The sequence below is a fragment of the Atractosteus spatula genome, chromosome 3, assembly GCF_055471065.1.
Source record: "Atractosteus spatula isolate fAtrSpa1 chromosome 3, fAtrSpa1.hap1, whole genome shotgun sequence".
In the NCBI taxonomy this organism is placed as follows: Eukaryota; Metazoa; Chordata; class Actinopteri; order Semionotiformes; family Lepisosteidae; genus Atractosteus; species Atractosteus spatula.
Genome location: NC_142708.1, coordinates 77156843 through 77179782, shown reverse-complemented (window position 1 = coordinate 77179782; position 22940 = coordinate 77156843). Strand labels below are relative to the sequence as shown.

Below are 22940 nucleotides of genomic sequence, written 5' to 3'. Positions count from 1 at the left end.
GCCGACTCAAACCTGTGTCGTACAGTGATATAGGCGTGGGTAATGTCACCCCCATTAAACAATGGGCTTATCACACAAATCCTGATAAACTAGAAGCATTGCAGAAGGTGATATACTGTAAATTATTTACTGGAGCGCAGTTTTGTTCAAAGGAGGGAGTCCCCCTGTTTATTGGTACCAAACATTGATGAGAGGTCGTGGTTCTGTACAGATTACAGAAAAGTGAACGCTGAAACTCCAGACATCGTATGTACTGTTTAAGCATAATCAAGAACTGATGCGCTGTTCCCTTTTGTAACAGGGTTACTCCCTGAAAATTAGACAAAAGAAGGGCAATGTTGGACAATGTTGTGCGGCTCTGGGGAATTTTTTCTGTAGACTTAAGACATGTATATCGCCTCTTTTTACACTTGCAAGAACGTTCCAATGTTATTGCGATACAGAAGAAATTATTAATAACCTTTAAAAAACTGAAGCTGTTAACTCTACTTCACACCTGCATGTCAAGATCACGGTGCGCACAGCAGCTCTTTTGTTTGGATTACTCTGTGATTGAGTCCATGAGGTATACCAGCCAAGGTTTCGAAATTAAAAAAAAAAACTTTGGATGAGAATGTCATGATTGTTAGTACACAAGGAAGTGAAACGTGACAATTTGTTACAATTATGGTCAGGAGAAAAAAATATTATTTTTTATTTATTTGTGGCTGCTGCAGTTGCACCCTTTGCAATGGCTGGATATTTAATCCTTCCCAACTGCTTTCTCAGTCTTTCCTAGGGGGGGCGTCTCCTCCAAACGCTTAAGTGATTGTGAATGTCAAATATACTGTGATATACAAAATTAATAAAAACGTAAATGTAAATGTCATATTTACAATTGGTTTAATTTGTCATCATACTTCAAACTTGCATCATAAACAAAATAAAAATGGTTGTAAAGTTCTCCAAAGCCTCAGTCAAGAACCAAGAATTCACGTAAGGAGCTGCATCAGCATGCAAGCACGCTACTCAGCATGCGTAGGCTGCAAAATAACAACTAAAGAGGGAAGAAAAATGCTTTCAGAGAAAAAATGCTGAGAAGAATACAGAGCCCAAAATTTAACTGCAGCCTAAACCTTCCCCACACACCCTCCCCCCGCTGCGATTGGGATATACACAAAGCACTGAAAGCTTTAAGTATATGTTCAGGTGTTTCGCAGACATAGGATTAGTAATTCTGGTTTCGCTTACACCTGGGATTTGCTTTATTTGCTTTATTCAAAATAAGGTTTTTTAAAACTGGAACCAGTTTCTAGATGTTGTTTATATAAAAGTTGTGAACATTTTAAAATTCCTGTGTTTTGAGTCAAATTGATGCAGATATTTACAATGAAATTGGACTACTCCAAAGCCTGCTCCAAAACCTGGCGCAAAATAAAATCCGCTAAACCACAATTACCCGTAATACCTGTAATACAAAGGACCACTACAAACGAGTCCCCAAATATGCTACAATCCCACTATAGTAACAGCAAGGTAAAAGAGGGAAGCTGATTTTTTTAAACATTTTTTAATGTTTTAATGTTAATGTTCCTGCCTAACTTAGACATTGCATGACTTTAAAAGCTTAAACTTTAAACAGTAGAACCTCCTTCCCTCCTACCGTCCGGTAAACGGTACCAAAGCATTCGGTCCAAGTCCAACAGACTACCGAACAGCTTCTACCTCCAGGCAATAAGACTGCTAAACAGCCAACCTGTAGCTCCTTAGCAAATCACCTGTAATGGCTACATGGACACACAATTCTCACTATATTCAGTATAACTGCACTACATGTATATATTGCATACACCATGGACACATAACAGCTCTACTCACATTGAGTTTTATTCAATTTAAAAAATGTAACCTCAATTTTGTGATTTTTGTGTTTTTGTGATTCTTGTAATTTTTGTGAGCTCGCAGAAAAAGACATTTCATTGCCAGCAACTACTGCTCCACGCTGTATTGTTGTGCATTTGTTAATAAACTTTGATTTGATTTGGATTTAGAACCTCAATTATATTTGCCCTTGTATTTCCAGTTCCAACTGATAAAAATCTTAACACAAATCCAAAATCTTTTAAAACAGAAGCTGTTAACTCTACTTTACACCTGCATGTCAAGATCACGGTGTGCCCAGCATCTCTTTTGTTTGGATTACACTATTAATCCCTGAGGCGTACCATCCAGGGTTTCGACATTTTAAAAAATTAATAGCCGGCAAACAAAGAAAATAATATACCGCTCACCGGCATATATCAGCAAATGGTTCCTGAAATCACTTTCACTTTACCTACTTCCTTACAGGTAACTCCAAGTCGCTGATGCTTCTGGGTCAGGCCGGCGGGCTGGAATGAGCAGTCCAGGTAGAGGCTGGCACTTAGCTTTCTCTCTCTGGTCACCAGGGATGCAGACTGCTAGCATCGCCTGGGCCAGTTTCTTCGTCTTTCTGTTCTCACTTTCCCTTTCTGCTGCAGCATCCTAACCCTCATTCAGTTGGGTCTCCTTCAGAGTTCCACCTCTATCGGGTCCTTTGCTCTTACACGGCAGTAACCTGCCATAACATCCTCCTCTTGGTTAGGTCTTCCCTGTGTTGAATGCAGACATGATGCTGGCATAGAATGTTCCATGATTCATTGTTTTTATTTTACAATTCAAACATTAGTTTATTTACACAAAACAATTCTGCTTTATAATATTCAAAGCAATCCATAAATTCTAGAAGTGCAGACATATCAGCCATTTACATTTTATATGCTTTGAAAATTTGGATTGGTAACATATTTAAGGTACCGACAAAGCTGTTCATGCATTCTTAGGGAATAACTGCAACTGGATAAAAAAGTTATGCAAATAGTAGTGTCAACTGTCAACTTTCCCCCAAAATAGGATCTTTCCTATCCTAATAACATAACATTGAAACATATTAAAACATAACATATTTAACATAACTTATACACACACAAATCTACATATTTAATCTACAAAAAACATTAACTCCCCAGAAAATGTTTAATCTCATCTGTGACTAAAGTTCCAAAGAGGTGATAAAGTACCCTACCATTGTGAAGTGTAACAACCACTTGGTAGTTCTTCAGTCTTAGGCCTTTGTCATTTCCTGTCATTAGACATTAGAGAACCCACAGAGGTTTAATTTCTCCTTGAAGGAACACCAGCCTGTGATTTCTGTGTTTATGTGCTAGTGTCAGCAGCAAGCTGTTTCTGATGGGCTTAGTGCTGTCTCCTGTGCTTCAATATCTCTGTGGAGGTGAGCAAGAGGTCCTTGTTGCAGACGTCACAGTGATAGAGCCTGGACAGGCTGGAGGAGGAAGAGGAACTGTCTGCTTTACCTCCGGTAGCTTCTGGCTTGCCTACAGAGAGACAGGTGCAGCATCGTAAAAACAGGGGCTTCAGCCAACATGATCAGTTTCTGTTATGAGCCTCGCCAAAATATTTACCACTGAATGCTATGCTAATTTCCACTTTCCCATCACACTTCCCGATACATTCAGCAGGGCTGTGCCTTTCCACTGATTTGCACGGACTCTGTGAACTCACCTTCCTCAGGCTTCACTTCCCCAGCCCCAGCTGGCTTGCAGGTGGCCTCATGGTGCATTCGCTCCAATGGTGTGAGAGGCATGTACAGGTCACAGTGAGGGCAGCTCCAGAATGTGCGCAGACACTCGCTGTATAGGTCCTTTGAATCCTAAGAAGAGGCACACAAATGTTCATCTGCATATTAAATGATCACCTCTGACCAAGCTAATAAAAGCTCATACTATAGTTACTCCTTTATTTGTTAGAGAAGATGTGGTAAAAAGTTGTATAGCAAAGTCCTTTCTTTGTTAAAGCATAAAATGTTCGATGACAAAACAAGTTTGCATAGTTTGCTAGCAGATAATCCTTAAAAGAACTATACATATATATTACGTTGCAATGAATTAAATTAGTTCCAAATTGACTGGGAATGTTAATTAAGGTACTCTGTGCAAGGTTGAACAACTACATATGTGTGCAAAAGTTTAGACTCGCCGGGTTAAAATGTGTTTTAAAAAATCTCTAGATGAACAGAAGGTGACTGCCTCTACATGGTACAGAGTTAAAACCAACACCTGCAAATTATAATACAAAAATACTGTTCATTTGCTAATTTAAACAGATTGAAAAATAAAAAAGTAAAAAAATAAACAGAGCATATGCAAAGCTTGGGCACACTTGCAGTTGGTTCATTATCACTTCTGCAATTTCTAAAAGTCCCACAACTTCATTGCTCTCAAATTAAGTCAGGTGAAGACAATTCCAGGGTTCAACAAATACTCTGACCCTTCTAACCTCTCAGGTTGTGATTATTGTTCTGCCTACTTTCAACAACCTGGGGCTCCTCTAAGCAGCTGTCTGAGGACATGATAATAAAAATAATTCACTCTTAAAGGCTATAAAAATGTTTCTAAATGCTTCCAGCAATTTCAACTATGATAAACACAATGACAAAATAGAAGTTAAAGGAAACTGTTGAAGTCATGGCATCATGTGTTAAGATTCAGAAAAATCTTACAGAACCACCAAATACTACTTAGATCTGCAAAGCAGAACCAACAGGTCACTTCAAAAGATCTGCAGAAAAGTTTAGCTGACAATAACAATCTGCCCGAGAGAGTTGTCAGAAGGAAACCTACTTTACTACTTCATCATAAAAGTCAACATCTAAAGAGAATGCAAACCAGATTAGCTGGAAACCTTTTAGAACAAAGTGCTGTGGACTGATGAAACTAAAATTGAACTTTTTGGACACAACCACAGAAGATACATTTGGAAAAAAACAAATGAAATAGTTGAAGAAAAGAAGACATTGCCAACCATTAAGCATGGGGGTGAATGATTCTTTGGGGTTGTGTGGCCACCAGTAACACAGGAAATACTGCGCAGGTGGAAGGAAGAATGGATTTAACTAAATACCAAGAAATCTTAGTAGATAATGTCCCAGAGTCAGTGAAGAAAAGATTAAAGACATTGAATATGTCAGCTGAAAAAAGGTTGTAAATTTCAACAAGACAACCCAAAACATACCTCAAATTTAACCACGGAGTACTTACAGGAACAAAAGATTAAGGGTTTGGAATGGTCTTTACTGTCCCCAGACTTGGATATTATTGGAAATCTGTGGGGAGATCTCAAACATGCAGTGCATGCAAGAAGACCTAAGCATATTTCTGAGCTAGAAGGTTTCTGCAAGGAAGAGTGGGAAAAAGCCCAAAAGCAAGAACAGAAAGACTCTTAGCTGGCTTCAGTAAACATTTTTTCAAGCTGTGATTTCTGCCAATGGAGGTGTTACTTAATACTGCCTGCCCAAATTTTTGTATATGTCATATTCACTGTTTTGTCATCTTGAATATTTACAAAACTGTAAATACTAACTGTGCTTTAAAAGTTGCAGAAAGATGTCGTATCTAAGTTTGTACCATGCAGAGGTTGTGTCAACTTATTTTTACTTAGAGAATCACTGAAACAGTTTCACCAGCAGTGCCTACACTTTTACACAACACTGTATATGAGAAATTGATCATGGCGACAGTGCCAGAGGATAGTAGTCCAGGTAAAGCTGGGAGTCATGCATTTCCTTGTTGAGCTCATTCCATGCTGAAAAAAAACAACGTTTCAGCTGTGGAACCTTCACACCCGAAGAAGGCTCCACAGCTGAAATGTTGTTTCTTTTCTTCTCTTTTCAGCATGGAATAAACCTTTACTTGTTCCTTTGCAGCCTACGCAGCTACCAACTTAAACTACTTGTTAAGCTCATACTCACACAGAGGCAGTTGTATGTGAAGAAGCTTGTGACCCACAGGCCTCCTTTGTTGGGGTCAGGCCGAACCTCTGTGCTTGGGAACAGTGAGCTTTGTTCTAGGGCCTTATTGAGCCCATCCTGGGTCTGGGGGCCGATATACAGGTTCTGTGACTCCAGTGTAGTGAGACGCCGCAGGCTGTAGCTGACCTACTCAGAGAGAACAGCACTGCAGTCTGCAAACATGCCAGGACCACAAATCACACATGCACAAAAAACTCACTATGCACTGATTAAACACACACAAAGCTTACTGTCATGTAATATGCATGGTCAGCTATGCCAGACCCAAAAAGTGAGTACACTAAAATGTCAGAAACAGGCATGACCACTCAGGACCTTTTGCAAACTTAAATGGTTGCCCATGTTTATGGTATAGTCTGTAGAGCGTTACAAAAAACAGCACTATTCAAACTGTATGTAAACCTGCTTACTAGTAAGTGCAGAGAAAGTACTGTACTGTTTTTAAATTCATCTGTAGTGTTTCTCAACACCCTCATAAAGGAAATGTAGCACTGGACAACTTTGCATGTCTAAACATCCCCAGGGTATCAGCTGCAAACACATGACTTGTTAGCTTCTATCCAGAAATTATTTTTCGGAGCAAATGAGAAAAGGGGTAAACGAGTCAAGCAAAGGAAGTAAACTGTAACTTTCGGTTACCTCAGTGTAGAGCAGGAACCTGACCAGGCCATCGCTCAGTCTTTCAAGATCTTTCCGCAGGACTCCGGAAGCCCCCACCTTTCCAGTACTGTGGCCCAGGTGGGCCTGTAGGAGGCGTTCCCAGTCCTGCCGTAGCTGCAGAGCCATGGAGAGAGTACGCAGAGCAGCGCCCCCATCATCCAAGCACAGCTCCAGCCAGCTGTCCACCACCACACGCGTGCAGTCTGCATTTGTGTCCACTGAGTTCGCCACTAGCAGCAAAGCCTGATCCAGACATGAAACACTTATGAAGAAGGCATAACTGAGAAGGCCCGAAGAAGGCACACCTGAAGAAGGCTCCACGGCCGAAATGTTGTGTTTTCTTTCTTCTCTTTTCAGGATGGAATAAACCTATTACTAGTTCCATTGCAGCCTATGCATGCTGACGCAGCTACCCACCTGAACTACATGAAACACTTATCACTATTAAAGGTTAGCACCTGTTTTTTTTCATGATGGTAACAAACCCAAGCATATGGGAAGCTATAAACATTTTGTAAACAAACACATGGACTGTCAAAATCAGGCTTTTCCGTGTCAATTCTTAAAATTGAGAGGTTTTAAATTCTGACAGGCATTTGATAATAAATCCTGATTTGATCCAGATATAACTACCAAAGTAATCAATACAATATTGTCAAGGGCTTCTTTAACATTTTACTATAAGAATGGCTGTAGGATTAGAAAATTAAGTAGTATTCTTTTTCTTTTTTAGATTGTCCATTTTCAAGCCTATGACTAAACTGTTACATTTTGTCCAGTTCATCCATTAATGAGATTAACAAAGTAAATTAGAGCACAGGTGAATAGAAAGCCAGGATAGCTGGCAGCTCCTCCACTGAGGAGGGCTGTTTGACAGGGAGACGCAGTGCTGCATGCTGACCTGCAGGGCGGGAACACGCACACAGTTGGCTATATAAGGCTTGTTTGTCTCCAGCAGGGTGACAAAGGCCAGGAGCTGGTGCTTACTGCTTTTTCCTTTATCGGATCCTGTGGAGGGAGAAGCGCATTGAGGGATCGCAGTTTACAAGGTACAGACAAGTTATTTTAAATATATAGGTTTTTTTAGTTTTAAAAATACACATCCCTGATATTACCAGAAAAGGTTTCCGCAATAATAGACTTATCAATTACTAATTAATAGACTTATTAATACATAATGTAATATAATGTAATAATAGGGGCTTGTTCCAATAGCATCTTATAAGGAACAGCCTTAAGCATCTGGACACGGTGCACATGACCAGCCTATTTTTAACAGGGCTCAGTTTGTACATGCGTAAAGGAACAAGTAATAAGTAATGAGCTCACACCTGAAGAAGGCTTCACAGCCGAAACATTGTGTTTTCTCTCTTCTCTTTTCAGCATGGAATAAACCTATTGTTCCTTTGCAGCCTACGCATGCTTACGCAGCCACCCACCTGAACTACTTGTACATATGTAGGCTGTCCTACTGGTACCTGTCTCAGTGGAGTCCTGCTCAGGGACATGCAGTACCTCTGGGTCACTGGCAAAGACGCTGGTGGGGTGGATCACCACACTCTGTTTGGTGCGTGTGTGGAAGATCTGAAACACATGAGACAGCATGTCAGCACCTTTGCACACAACGCAAGGTAAGCCCACAGCGAGGAGCATTACAGGGCACAAAATAGAAACTTGCCAAGTCTTCAAAAACTGAATGATAAACTACTTTCTAAGTTATATCTGTCTTATGGAAAAAGCAAATGAAATGAATCTCACCACTTGCTGCGGTGGAGTGTGATACAGCATGCATGGACAGGGACAGTGAGAGCAACATGGAGTAGGTTAAGATGAATAAGACCCCTGTGTATACATGCCTGTAATATGCTCAAGCACAGCCGACTGTGTTCTTATAAAGGTAACAAAACCTGATTAAAAGTAGGCAGCTGCATCAGCATGCGTAGGTTGCAAAGAAACAAGTAAAGGTTTATTCCATGCTGAAAAGAGATGAAAAGAAACACAACGTTTCGGCTGTGGAGCCTTCACACACCCAAAAAAGGCTCCACAGCCGAAACATTGTGTTTTTCTTCTGATTAAATGCTGGCAATTTTCTTAATTACCAGCTACGTCATTTGAGAACACAATCTCATCTTACAGTGATAAGAATAAGAAATAGAATATAGAATAAGAATAAGCATCTAGGAATGTTTATTGAGGAGCAGGGGATAAGGTGTTCTGGCTTCTTTCAGCTAAAAGCAAAACACATGGACATAGATGAAGAGAGAACCTCCATGGAGAGAGGACGTAAATTTAGTACTCTAAAGTGTACTAAAGAGGCAATCTCTGCCTGGAATGATGTCCCCTATAACTTTGTAAGTATAGACAGTAGAGGCCTGTGTATACTTAACAACTGTCTGAATGACAACTTGGAGCCGTGTATCTCAGGCTGGTCAGTAGTGGGCAGCGTCCTTGGCTGACCTGCTCAGAGTCCTTGCGGGTGGCGTTGTGCTCGTCAGGCAGGGACAGCTGTGGGTACAGCCCCCGGCAAAGCGCCAGCTTTAGCAGGGCCTGCTGGCGTCGGGACAGGTCCTGACTGGCACTGGCCGCCTCCTGCAGCTTCTCCAGACTGTGGCGCAGCTGGAATTTCACATCCTGAAACACAATAATCGTTTTCGTACCATATCAGCGTACACACATCCCACCTCCAGATCAGAGCTTTATATTGCACAAATCCTTACACCACACGGAGAACATTTGTATTAGGATTCCCTGATTTCAAAAAGGGTTATTTTATTCAAGTGCAATCTTCAAAGTGGAAAAGCAACAGGCTTATGTTATGTAAAATAATCAAAATTGTGTAAGTTACCAAATATCCATGGCAAAATCTAAACAATAAAGTGCCATTACAAAATGCAAAATAACTCCAATACTTCCGCTTCACTCTGGTTTTGACTTTGCTGGTTTCAGGAATGTTTTTAATAAAATCATTTTGGGTGGGAATATCATGTTAACTGACTGATTTAAAAAAAAATTTTGACTACTCTTCATTTTTGAAGATAGATTTTATGTGGACATTTAGTACTAGTATTTATGTTTCACTATCCACATGAGGACAAACTGTGAGGATATCCTCACAAATACTCATAACAGAGAGGAACACCAACACAAATGTTAAACAGGTGCACAAATACACCCCACAATTGCAGAGTCATCCGAAAACTTCTGCAGATGACATGTTTCAGGTACAACTCTGAGACATGTCATCTGCAGAAGTTTTCGGATGACTCTGCAATTGTGGGGTGTATTAGAGAGGGGAGGGAGGAGGAATATAGGAGCTTGATCACCAACTTTGTGGAGTGGTGTCATCTTAACCATCTCCAGCTTAACACCAGCAAGACCAAAGAAATGATCTTGGACTTTCGAAGGAATAAGTCTCCGCTGAACCCTGTTTCCATCCAGGGTGAGGACATAGAGGGTGTACATTCCTACAAGTACTTAGGGGTACACCTGGATGATGAGCTGGAGTGGTCTGGTAACACTGACGCCCTGTACAAGAAAGGTCAGAGCCAACTCTATTTTCTTAGGAGGCTCAGGTCCTTTGGTGTGTGTGGAACACTGCTACACATTTTTTATGAATCAGTGGTGGCGGCGGCCATCTTCTACGCTGTTGTGTGCCGGGGCAGCAGCATCATGACAAAAGATGCAAATAGGCTCAATAAACTTATCAAGAAGGCTGGCTCTGTGTTGGGGATGAGCCTTGACCCCATGGAGGTGGTGGCTGAGAGGAGAATGCTGACCAAGCTCACAGCCATCACGAACAACACCTCTCATCCGCTTCATGGGACTGTTACTGGGCAGCGGAGCACTTTTAGCAACAGACTGCTCCAGCTACGGTGTTCAAGGGAACGTTTCCGCAGGTCTTTCCTCCTGGCGGCTGTCAGGGTGTATAACGCTGCCCTAGGCTAGGACTGTTAGCCCTTCATTTGCTCGTCTATGGACAGCATGTTTGCTCCATTGTACTTTTTGGACAATCAGTCTGCATAAACCTATGCACATTTTGCACATATTTTATTGTTTTTACAGTGACTATGATCATCACATTTTGCACACACCAATGTATTTATTTTTTATTTATTTATTTTTATTTATTTTGCTGTCTTTTGTTTTATAACTATTCTGATGTCTGTTTTTGCTTGTCTTGGGCTGGACTGCTGTAACACATCAATTTCCCTATGGGATTAATAAAGTATTATCTATCTATCTAAATGTTATATTAATTTGGTCTTTGCTATCAAGGCGATTTGCAACATAAGGAACTTACATTATGTAAAATTTTACAGTGGTTTTGCTTCTCTTAAGAGCTCTGAGATGATCGACTGGATCACTTAATACAGTGCGAATAAACTCAACGCTTCGTGTCCCTTGAACCCCGCTGTCACCTGAATGTCGACGCCCTTGACCGCGGTGTCCTTGCCCGTCCTCCCTCTCCCAGCTGCCCCTGCACTCTCCTCCTGGTCCGAGGACCCTGGGCTGTCCTCCTCCTCGCCCTCCTGCAGCCTCAGGACCTTGCGGCGCCCGCTCTCCCGTCTCTCATGCTCCCTCTTCAGCTGGTGCAGGCGCTTCCGCTCCCCCAGCCTCTGCCGGCGCTGCCCCCGGTCCTGCCAGGCGGGGGCGCTCTCCTCCACCACCAACAGGCCGTGACTTTGCAGCAGCTCCTGATGAGGCCGGAAACCAGGTATGGTTATAATTCAAATTATGCTAAAGACTAAAGCCTCTAATACACATGCATCATGTTAACAATAAAGCAGGCATTGTTTTACACAGTAGTTATATCAAGTCAATTAAATAAAAATCAGTGCCTAAAGCAGGCAGCTCATATCTTTGTCAACATAACCAAAGTAACTGTTTTATGTATTTTGTTACTGACAAGCAATTACCTTGAACTGCCGCCGCAGGTTCGCCATCTCATAGAGCCTCTGTTCCTCGAGACCCCGTCTCCGGCACCACTTACGCGATGCCCCACCCCTCTCTGCCTTCACCTGATTGCATAAACAACAAGCATAGCTGGCCATCAGGAAAACCTGCACTTTACAGCACATTTTTCTTTGAAGGAGAGATAACACTGCGAAGGTTCTTTTTTCCCCACATGCTGTGACTTTGCAATCCTAAGAACATGCCCTCCTAGCTGTGTGGTCAGCTCTCCGCACCCCTCACCTGCACCCAGGCATTGAAGGTGTTGAGCAGAGTGAAAGGATCTCCCTGGCTGCTGTGGAGAGGCTGCCGCGCGGTGGCACAATCAGGGTTGTGGTGGGCACTACGCAGGAAGGGGGACTGCACGCTGAGGGCTGCCGCCACCGTCAGCACAGGCTCTGTTATGCTGAACAGGCATCCCAGCACTAGTATCTTACCTGGAAAAACAGGCATGCACAGAATTAGGTCACACGTCTTCCAGATCTCCTGCAATGTCCTTCTGTGGTGAATTTAGCTTTACTTCAGCAATGGAACTCAGACCATGCAGACCTGAGCTGAAACTGTCCTGTCAGCTAGGGCATCCCTTACCAATGACCACATCAACAGGCAACTGTGCCAGCAAACTGCCTATGGTGGTGAGCTGCCCCTGGCTGTCCAGTGCCCCCTGATCCTTTAAATAGTGCATGGCAGTCTGGATGCTGGAAGCAGGTGGGGGGTCAATGAAAGGGAAGGACAGGGGATCTTCCAGGCCCATACTCTTCATCTGCACACAAACAAGCGACACGTATCATCTGTCATGGGAAATAAAACCTACATCATCTTCAAACACACTAGTACAACTAGGTAGACAGAATTCATTTCCTCTAAAAGAACAAGTCAGCTTATCTGTTTAAAGTGCTCTACCTGGAGGTATTTTGGAATGTTTTACAAGAGAATAATTTTATAATAATAAAATAACATTGCTGTAAAATGCAGACGAACTCCACTTCATATATATGATTTTAAACATTCACAGAATGACAAAATCAAAGCTAACTTTACTAAAGTTTAAAAATTTGCTTTACTTTGCCTAATGGCAATTACAACTTATTAGTTATTACAATTTATTATACTGTTTAAAAAACAACCTCTCCAGACATGAAGTACCTAACAATATTAATATATACATGGAGGTAAGCTTAATCAGATTTTTCTTTCTTGTTTTGAAGAATTACTGGTATGAGGCTATACTGAAAATCCAGTGGCAGTCAGCAGATGCCCTGACATCATGTTAGGCGCGTCTTTACAATTGCCTTATTTGTCTGTCTGCAGGATAGTATACAGTTCATGTTTTAAGAGTTACGCTGAAGCAGCCTAACAGGCGTACCCACCTGGAGCACAAGGGAGTCCAAGGCCACCCTGTGGATTTCAGGAATGGGGTACGGTGCAAAAGCATCATAATCTGATTCGGCAAACAGGCGGTAGCAGACGCCAGGCCCAGTGCGCCCGGCTCGACCCTTGCGCTGCTCAGCGCTAGCTCTGCTGATCCAGAACTCCTGCAGCCGCTGCATCTTGGCCTTGGGGTCAAAGTTCATCTCCTTCACTTTCCCTGCCAGAGACAGGTTACACAAGGGGACAAAGTCATCTAAAAGAGCAAGTATAATTTTTTCTTTTCCAATAAACACAGCATTATAAATTTGAGCCAAGTGTTTGTAATTTAATTTTAATAATAATGATGCTATTAATAGAAATAGTAATAAACTTAATAGTAATGCTTGCACTTGTACACCACAAATTGTCCCAAATGGTCCCACGGCACAGACGGCGTAGGGCTAGAATGGAACAGAGGTAAAACAGTAAAAACCCACAATCTTACGAATAACATCTCATCAAAAAGACTGCACCTACAGCATGGCCCGCTGTCACCACACGGGTTTGGCAGTTCTGAACCGAGGGGCTTACACTACTTACAGCAGCAATCTGAGGCCTCCCGGCTCATTACTGACCAGCTCTGAGATCTGGACGCATTGGAATCACACTAATTTTCTTGGTGCAGCATTCCTGGTTTAGAGCTTATCCACCATTTCTTTGGTTTCTTACCCGAGTCCACTACAAAGCGCACACCATCTATGGTGACTGATGTCTCAGCGATGTTGGTGGAAATAATGCACTTCCGAACCCCTGGGGGCGCTATGTCAAACACCTGGCAAAGACAAAAGGGGACAGGAAATGTTTCCACGGAATGAAGTAATGGCTCCTGCATTTAGGATTCCCACAACAAAATCCAGACTTGTGTGAGGCCAAAGCTACAAGACAGTATTAAATCAATATTTTCTAAAGGTTTTCACTTTGTACATTGAAGCAGGTGGTTCTCCTACATGAGAAAAACTGCCCTGTCTGGTGAGCCTCTACCTTGTCCTGCTGTGCCAAGGACAGGGTACTATGCAGAGGCAGGACAATCCAGCGATGGGTGTGCAAAGCGTACGTCTGCACTGCCTCCAGGATGGTGTTGATCTCTGCCACACCACTCAGGAAGAGCAGAAGGTCACCCCTCTCCTCAGGGGGATAGCGCTGGTCAATTCCCTGCAGGACACGCAGATAGGGCCGGGGATCCAGTTTCTCTGACCGGGATGGCTGCTCCTCTGCGGGGATGGGCTGGTACACCACCTGTCCACAGAGAGTCAGCAGTAAGACTCTCACAGCACAGCACTTGGATCCCTTCAGGTTTTACAAACTGTACACTCACAGGATATTTCAACCTTGTTACCATCTTTCAACAAAATCTACACTGACAGATTTAAGTTACAAAATAATATTTAGAACAACACAGTTTCTGGTTCATCAGCACAATGGGTATAGTAGTGTTAGGGTTCCTGATCACTCTGTATTTTTGATCATCTTACCTCCTTTTAAATTTGAAAAATGTCTATCAAAAACCCTCAAAATCTTAGATCCTTTGAAACTGTCTTCATTGCAATGCTGATAATCATTCCTTGACCTGTATTTGAAATACACCTGACATACAACTCTTCTGCTCTGCTTTGAACTTGTGTGACTTGCTTTTCACTCCCCAAATAACCTAATTTAGCCTCTTGTCTTTTCAGTATTGTTATTTCTGGCACATGGTTTACTAGTGAGATAAACTAAAAAATTATTTAAGCCTAATCATCCATGTACAAGTAGAATATCTAAGTTTCCACATTTAAAACATATTGTAGAAAACATTCAAATCAAGTAATAAATTAAGAGATAAGTAATAGGTTTATTCCATGCTGAAAAAAAGAAGAGAGAAAACACAACGTTTCGGCCGTGGAGCCTTCTTCAGGTGTGAGAGAGACAAGGCAGTAGGCAAAGGTAATGTAGTGGGAGAACAAAGGCTGGGAGGGAGGAGGGGTGAGAGGCGGGAGCAGGGGACAGAAAGAGAGGCCAATCAAGAGGTGTGAAGTCAGAATAGGTGTTGAGAGGTGTGAAATGAAACTGTGGTCCTAGCTGCAGGATAAGTTTGGTTTCGGTAGTCTTTCTGATGTATGAGTTCGGAAAACCATCTTTGAGAACACAGACGGAGAGATTAGAGTGGTCGTGGCCAACAGAGGTGAAATGAGAAACAATGGGCTTGGAGAGATCTTTAATCTTCACAGCCATGACGTGTTCTCTGAAGCGGTCTCCAAGTCTCCTTCCTGTTTCTCCAATGTAGAGAGAAACTGGGCATTTACTGCAAGAGATACAGTAAATAAGGTTGCTGGAGGTACAAGATGCCATCTGGGTGATCCGGAATTGTCCTGAGGGGCCTTGAATGAGTGTGGTATTGGATGTGTACTTGCAGGTGATACAGTGAGCTCTGTTGCAAGGGAAAGTACCTGGTGTGGATGGTTGCTGAGGGCGGTCAAGGGAGCTGTGAACAAGAAGGTTGCGCAGATTAGGTGATCGGCGATATGAGATGATGGGGCGATCAGAAAAGAGGGCCCCAATGGAGGGATCATCCTGTTGTCGTTAATAGTCCTGGGGATAGGAACTGTGTTAGGGTGGTAGGGAAGCACCAAAGGAATGCGGTTGTTACGGTGGGAGTTCCTGATTGGGTTGATGGTCCAAGGGGTGTTTTTGGATCAGGCAAGGGCCCTGTCAATCACACTGCCGGGGTATCCTCTGTTGGTGAAAAAGGAGCACATTTTGAGGGCTCGCCTCTGTCAACTCACCTGAATGGGGAAGAGGCGGCCTGGGACCTGCAGCACAGGGGCGTCACTGAAGTATCCGGAGAAGAGCTTGAGGTTGATGGTGGCCGACATGAGGATGAGCTTGAGGTCGGAGCGCTGGAGCAGCAGAGAGCGGAGGACGCCCAGAAGGAAGTCACAGTGCAAGTGTCTCTCGTGCACCTCATCCACGATCAGGACCTGGTACCGGTCCAGCATACCGTCCTGCTGGATCTGCCGTAGCAGCAGGCCCTCCGTTAGGAAGACCAGCTTTGTGGCAGGGGTACGTGTTGACTCAAAACGGATCTGGTAGCCTACCTGCAACAAGAGGGAGATTACAGTCGTGTACAGAGTAAAGGAATTCCACTCAATAGAAACTGACTTCTGCAATCCAGAGGCTAGTGGCTCACAATGGGGTAAAGCATCATCACCTGAGCATCTGTACATGTACATAAGCAAACCCTTCTGGGTGACCAAGATGCCTAAAGACTTCCCATCACTGGAAACTGCTCAGATGTCGGGGATGTAATCAGGGTTAAAGTGCATGTTTCGGAGAATGTATGTTGCTGTGTGTTGCACATTGTTGCTTTTATCTCTACTGTGCTGTGTGACAACCACAGGTCTCTGATCTTACTTGGACCTGATCTGTAAACAGAGCCTTTACACACCTTCACATGCTAAGTCATTCTGGAGCCCTGCTTATCTTTAGTTTCAGTATTTGTGTCTGTGGCAGGGTGGCCAGTAATTCTGCCAACAGCCACAAGAGGGCTGTCCTCTCACCTCCAACCTTTCAATCACGATTTACGTATTTTCACATGATAATTAAATAAAAATAGTTTTTCAAGAGAAATACTGAGAGTACTTAAAACGTCTTATTTGCAAATAGAAAGAAAACTATTTTTTCTTTTTTCTCTTTAATAGAACAGGGCAAAGATAATTTTCCCTTCACTGTAAAAAAACGAAGTGGAAGACAGTCTGATCTTTAAGCCACTTAAAGACCCCTGATAGAAAATAAGATCCACAATTTACTATACTAGAGTAGGAGAGCCAGCCTGTCACTGTGCTATTGTAAACCCCTGTCCGTGGAAACACTGTGATCAGTCTAACAATCCGTTAATTTAGCTCCGTGGTGCAAAGCTCACTGTCGATCCCTCACCTTGGAGCCGTACTGGTTCAGGCTCTCGAAGCTGACCCGCTTGGCCAGAGAGATGCAGGCGATGCGGCGTGGCTGAGTGCAGGAGATGTGGCTGAAGCCAGCGGACAGCAGGTACTGAGGCACCTGCGTGGACTTCCCGCATCCCGTGTCACCCGCCACTATGACCACAGGATGGGACCGCACCAGCTCCACAACCCTCTCCCGGTACAGGAAAATGGGCAGGCTCCTCTGCTCCTGGCGCAGCTTGGCTAACTTCCCAAAGCTCTGCTTCTGTGTGAAGTCCAGGAAGTGGAGCAGTGCCGAACGGCAACACATCACCTCTCGGCTCCCTGGTTCTGCCCTGCTTCCCCTCTCCCGCTTCGTCTTCCCTGTCCCGCTGAGCCTCTCCTCTACATCCTTGGTGCACACTGAGATGTTGATCCGGTAACGGGGACTGTATTCCTTGGGCAGGCCCAGAACCGCACGCCCTCCTCCACCCCTCTTCCTGCTTTTGTCATCCTGATTCTCCTCACTTCTTTCAGAGCCGCTTGCTACCTCCTGCTTCTCCTGGAACCTCTGGAAGCGCTCAAAAAACATCCAGAACTCCCTGTGCTCCGAGCTGCCCACCTGGATATAATCCTGCTCCCGGAAAAAGACCTTGTCTAACTGGGCTCGGCATTCTGGGCTATCCCAGTCCCAGTCCCGGCTCCGGCTCCCCGTGCTGGGCCTCCTTCCTGGCGACTCCATCTCCGCTCCGACAGCTCTGCTGGCGACGCGCCAAGGAGCTGCCACAGGTCTATGATGTGCAGCAGCAGGCCCAGCAGATGGTGGGGCTAAAAGAAACTAATTTCCATAAGATCTGTGGTCAGAGCATATTATAAATATTACATCAAATGTAATCAGTAATATATGAAGAGAAAATAATAGTACACAGCACTAGGAACAATAATCTAAGACAATCAGACGCCCACATTTAAGTGTTGTCGCTCCCGTTCAGGGTTGTCCATAGCAAAACCACAGAGGACAAATCTTGCCCTCCGCAGTGTAAATGGGTTCATCTGTTCTATGCAAAGCTGCTTTAAATGCACACCTATTTATCACATGTCGTTTTATTGTCTTTCACACAATTGTCATGTATATTGAAGGCATTTTGTAGGAAGCCCGAAGGTGGCATGTATAAACTTGTGGAACACAAACTACGACTCCAATGCCTTAATTCCCAAAAATATTGTCCTAATGCCCCAGTATAGTGACGGGGACACTATACTGTAAACAGGCACTGTCCTTCAGATGAGACGTAAAACCACAGTCCTGACTCTCTGTGGTCATTAAAAATCCCAGGGCGTTTCTCAAGAAGAGTAAGGGTGTTACCCCAGTGTCCTGGCCACATTTCCCCCCTGGCCTTTACCAATCATGGCCTCCTAATAATCCCCATCTCTGAACTGGCTTCATCACTCTGCTCTCCTCCCCACTGAGAGCTGGTGTGTGGGGAGCAGACTGGTGCATCATCCAGGTGGGGCTGCACACTGGTGGGGGTGGAGAGGATCCCCATTACCTGTAAAGCGCTTTCAGTGGAGTGTCCAGAAAAGCGCTATATAATTGTAATTATATAAGTGTAAGCAATTATTATTATTATTATTATTATTATTAATTGTGCAGCAGCCTACACGTCGAACGACCGTTCCAGCCGACTCCAGCATGGCAAGACCTGCCCGCTGTTCACAAGACACTTAGAACTCGTGTTTTATATAATGCGCAGAGAGCCTTAAATCGAGTTAAACTTTAATCAGATAAAGCCCAATTTTTATTTGATTTTCTTATGTGAAAAATTATCTTTTTGAAAGATGCAAATTACTGTAATGTCCGTTCGTCCCTGAATGCGTTAGTTTCCAATGTCAGATCTTTAAATGTAGTTTTGCCAAAGGTGGAAAGGCGCATGGGTGTTCGGTATATTCAATAGTCAAATGTTTGCACACAGTTCAACAGGAAATAGAATAACAGTTGCACAAACGTAAACATACGATACAAACTACCAAAACTGCCGTCATTGTATGTACAAGACAATCCAGTCGTTTACAATAACTATTCTGACAAATTAAACTCACATGTAACGTCTGTGTGTAGTTCACTGAATTAAGCCCGCATTAATTTCTTGTGGAATTTAGGTGACTTCAGTGGTTTGATCGCATCCCTATAGCTTCAAAACTAAAGATATTTTAGGAGAATATAATTAATCTATTCATTTGAAGAGTAAAAATGTTGAGGACAAACTGGTTACCTGAAAAGATCTACACGCCTTTATAGTTACATTTAACTTGCTTATTTCTCCGGTAATGCTGTATAATAACGCCAGTTCATTTCTCTCAGCAGCACGGGAAGAAGGAGGGAAGGCCGGTTCTGAAGCTCACTACTGCACCGCGGCTTCCTCAAGCCGACAGGCCGCATCCACCACGTGACGTCACATCCTCCCGTGTTCCGCGGGGTCCTAAATCGAGCGCTTTCGCGCACGGGATCGGACGAGTTACACAAGCCAAATGCGATCGCTGGCCACTGATTGTAGAAACTGTACAACTTGGAGGATGTGGGCTATAGCTAGGTAATAATAATAAATATTTTCTTACACTTATATAATAATTATAATTCATTCATTAGTCTGCTGAAAACCTCAGTGAGGCTGTCCACGTGTTCCTGGAATGTCTAACTGAAAACAATGATGTCATCTAAATAAACTAATGTTTTGGACCAATGGAGACCACGTAACACCAACTCCATTAATCGCTGGAAAGTTGGAGGTGCATTTGTCATTTGTCAGGCCCATTGGCATTACTTTGAAATGATATAAACAATCAACTGTAGAGAAGGCTGTTTTGTCTTGTCACTGTCCTCCATTTGAATCTGCCAGTAGCCACTTGACATATCCAGTGTACTAAACGATGTGGCTCCAGATAAAGCATCCAAACTGAATTGTGACTGAATTTAAACATCTATAGTCGATACAAAATCAGTATGAGCCATCCTTTTTGCGAACTAATAGGACAGGAGAGGCCCATTGGCTATGGCTAGGTTCAATCAGGTCAGCATCGAGTAACTGTTGCACTTGTCAGTTTATTTCACTAGGGGAAATAAACTAGGGGAGAGGTGCGATACGCCCGTTGACGTATTGGGGATGCAGATGATGTCCGAATTGGGTGTTTGATCAAGTCTGTTTTGCCAAGATCAGTTGGGCTTGTACTGAAACCATTGCAGTTGTCACATAAGAGAGCATTTACTTTTAATAATAATTGCTTACACTTATATAGCGCTTTTCTGGACACTCCACTCAAAGCGCTTTACAGGTAATGGGGATCCCCTCCACCCCCACCAGTGTGCAGCCCCACCTGGATGATGCGACAGCAGCCATAGTGCGCCAGAACGCTCCACACACACCAGCTATTAGTGGGGAGGAGAGCAGAGTGATGGAGCCAGTTCATAGATGAGCCAGTTCATAGGAGGCCATGATTGGTAAGTTTTCTTTTCGAGAAGAGCCCTGGGATTTTTAATGACCACAGAGAGTCAGGACCTCGGTTTTATGGCTCCTCCGAAGGATGGGGCCTATTTACAGTATAGGGTCCCCGTCACTATATTGAGGCATTAGGACCCACATGGGCCGCAGGGTGAGAACCCCCTGCTGGCCCCACTAACACCTCTTCCAGCAGCAACCTTAGTTTTTCCCAGGAGGTCTCCCATCCAGATACTGACCAGGCTCACACCTGCTTAGCTTCAGTGGGTTGCCAGTTGTGAGTTGCAGAGTGATATGCCCCCATCTCCAGCTACCATTCGCTTCCCTGGTGATGCACACGTGATGGTGTTGGACTGGGAGAACCTTGTCTGGAGTGCTCTTTACCTCTGTAAGTGTCTCTCTCATATCTGGAACTTGAGCTGGTTGGGTCATCTGAACAATGCCTGTACTTCTGCTGAGACATTGCAGACTCTTTTTCATAGCTATCAGACCTCCCCCGCTGGTGATGGCCTGACACCTGCTGGTCCCAGTGTACAGGCTCATTATAGCTGTGGTGTTGCTGGTATGACCTGTCACCAAGACTGGGGCTGCGAAAAGGTCGGCTTTGACTGATGCAGCTGCGTGAAGGAGATCTGCCTCTGCTGTAGAACTGAATCTGTAGAACAGTAGAATCTGTTTGACGTTGACAGTCACAGCAAGGACTGCAGTGGCTATCCCAGGGCCCCTCTGGGGACTGTGGTCTCCTACGTGCAGTGGATGAAGACTGGACCTCTGGGGAATGAGAATGGGTACATGCCTGGGTGCGAGTCAGTGATGTTACAGCTGACTTCAATCTGTCCACTTGAAGTGTAAGTATATCTAGCCAGGCTGCTAGCTTGTCATCACTGGTGTTAGACAAGTTATGGACTGGGGTGGAGAGAGCAGGTGGTGGAGTAGTCATTGACACTGTAGCTGGGAAGATGCCATGGAATGTGGAACCTGCTCTCTCACACTGGCCAGGTACCTTAAGAGCTTCTTCAAAAGTGGTGACACCAACCTCATATAATTTTGTTTGTAACTCAAGGTCAAATCCAGCAATGAAACACCTCAGGATTTCTGCTGAATGGCAGTTTGCCCATAATCTGGGAAAGCTTGCAGTATAAGGTGATGCATCTCTGCTGCATAAACCTCCAAAGGTTCATTAGGCTTACAAGGCCCTGCATTCAGATATGTTTGAAATGTGTTCCTGTTTTTGTACAAGACAGATTGTGTGTGCTTGCAAATGTTATCATAGTCACATTTCTGTCACGCCCTCTACATCCAGAGGGCGCTCCTTCTCTGTCCTGTTCCTAGTTTCCCCGTGCTTTTCTTGTTCTTCCGGTGTGTCTTGTTGTCTCGGTCTTTATATTTCCGGGTCTCCCTTTCCTCCTGGCTCGGCATTGGGATCGGTTGTCGAGAGGCTAGCCTCACCAGGTCGCCCCACGTCCGGTACCTGAGGGCTTGTGTCTCGTCCCCGACTCCGCCCGATACCTTGAGCCCGGAGCGAACCCCCATGTTTGCTCCATTCCTGCCGCTTCGCATTGGGTCTTCCTGTTCTGCCGGTCTCTCCACGGCTAGCCCCAGGCTCCCGTGACAATTTCACTGTATCTGGAGTTCTGTACCGGTGATGGACTCAGCTGGCACAACCTTCTATAGTTTTATACATTCATGAGCTGAGCAATTGCCGTACCAAACTGTAATGCATCCAGTGAGATTATTTTCTTTCTATAGTTCATCTGTCAAAGTTTGCGAGTGTTTGTGAACACATACTGTACCAAATCTCCTGAGTCTCCTGAGGAAGTAGAGGAGCTGGTGTGCTCTCGTGCTCTCCTGGATAAATTATCCTGACTTTTTAAATGTAATGCAAAGCAAATCTAATATTAGTTTTCTCAAGACATTTGAAATAACATATTCTGATTTAATACCATTGGCAGATCATCTGAAGAGATTTTCTTTTAAAACCGGGGAAGCACCTTCATTTCGACACACACTGATTAGAATCCTATTTTCTTTTTCTTTTTGGTCTACAATTGCAGCTTAATACCCAAACAGTTCTTTTCAACAGAGGCTACAGCCTGGGCTGGACGGAGTGTGGCTGAGAGGATATTTATAGATGGTAAGAACAAGTTTTGTTCTTAATGTTTACAAACAATCAAATTACAATCAATTACAAATTCACTCCAGATTTTTATCCTCCCAAAGTGACTGTTCAGACATTATACTGTAGCAGTACTTTATTTACAACAAAAATTATAAATGTAACTTGCTTTACTCTATGAAAATTATAAATAATAATGTATAATCTTACATAACCCAAAATTTGCTGCAGTCAGAATCCTGAAGAAATACACAAAAGCTATAGTGAAATGTGGTCTTATCTATGTCACTGTACCTCTCTGTGTTTTATATTTGGTTTAGAAATCCTGCTAGTTTTAAAGTGTAAAACGGATATGCATAACATAAAAATAAGAAAGCTCAATTATAGGATAGGTGGAACTCTCTTTAGTGCAATCTTCAGCCTATAAATGTTGTTTTCAAGACAATCCTTGATAATAATCCTTGCAATACATTTATATTTATATCTATAGTTACATCTATATTTATATTCATATGTGTGATATGAGTGTG

At 43.5% G+C, this 22940-nt stretch overlaps 1 protein-coding gene across 3 annotated transcripts; it reads right to left on the bottom strand.

Moving 5' to 3' along the window:
- Nucleotides 1-2660: 2660 nt before the first annotated feature.
- dhx34 (DExH-box helicase 34) lies at nucleotides 2661-19238 on the bottom strand. Of its 3 annotated transcripts, none has more exons than XM_088911929.1 (17): nucleotides 19074-19238; nucleotides 16817-17638; nucleotides 15667-15978; nucleotides 13886-14140; nucleotides 13574-13676; nucleotides 12865-13082; nucleotides 12083-12257; nucleotides 11738-11931; nucleotides 11461-11562; nucleotides 10963-11238; nucleotides 9002-9175; nucleotides 8023-8128; nucleotides 7446-7552; nucleotides 6524-6787; nucleotides 5825-6010; nucleotides 3580-3727; nucleotides 2661-3392 (listed from the first exon to the last, which is right to left on the bottom strand). In XM_088911929.1, exons 2-17 carry the CDS (start codon nucleotides 17540-17542, stop codon nucleotides 3253-3255), a joined length of 3486 nt encoding a protein of 1161 aa, XP_088768055.1. In that variant the 5' UTR covers nucleotides 17543-17638; nucleotides 19074-19238; the 3' UTR covers nucleotides 2661-3252. The 3 variants fall into 3 exon arrangements, with proteins under 3 accessions (XP_088768055.1, XP_088768056.1, XP_088768057.1); XM_088911930.1 differs by having other exon boundaries at nucleotides 5825-5947; XM_088911931.1 differs by having other exon boundaries at nucleotides 17423-17638; nucleotides 19074-19195.
- Between the last annotated feature and the right edge of the window lie 3702 nt (nucleotides 19239-22940).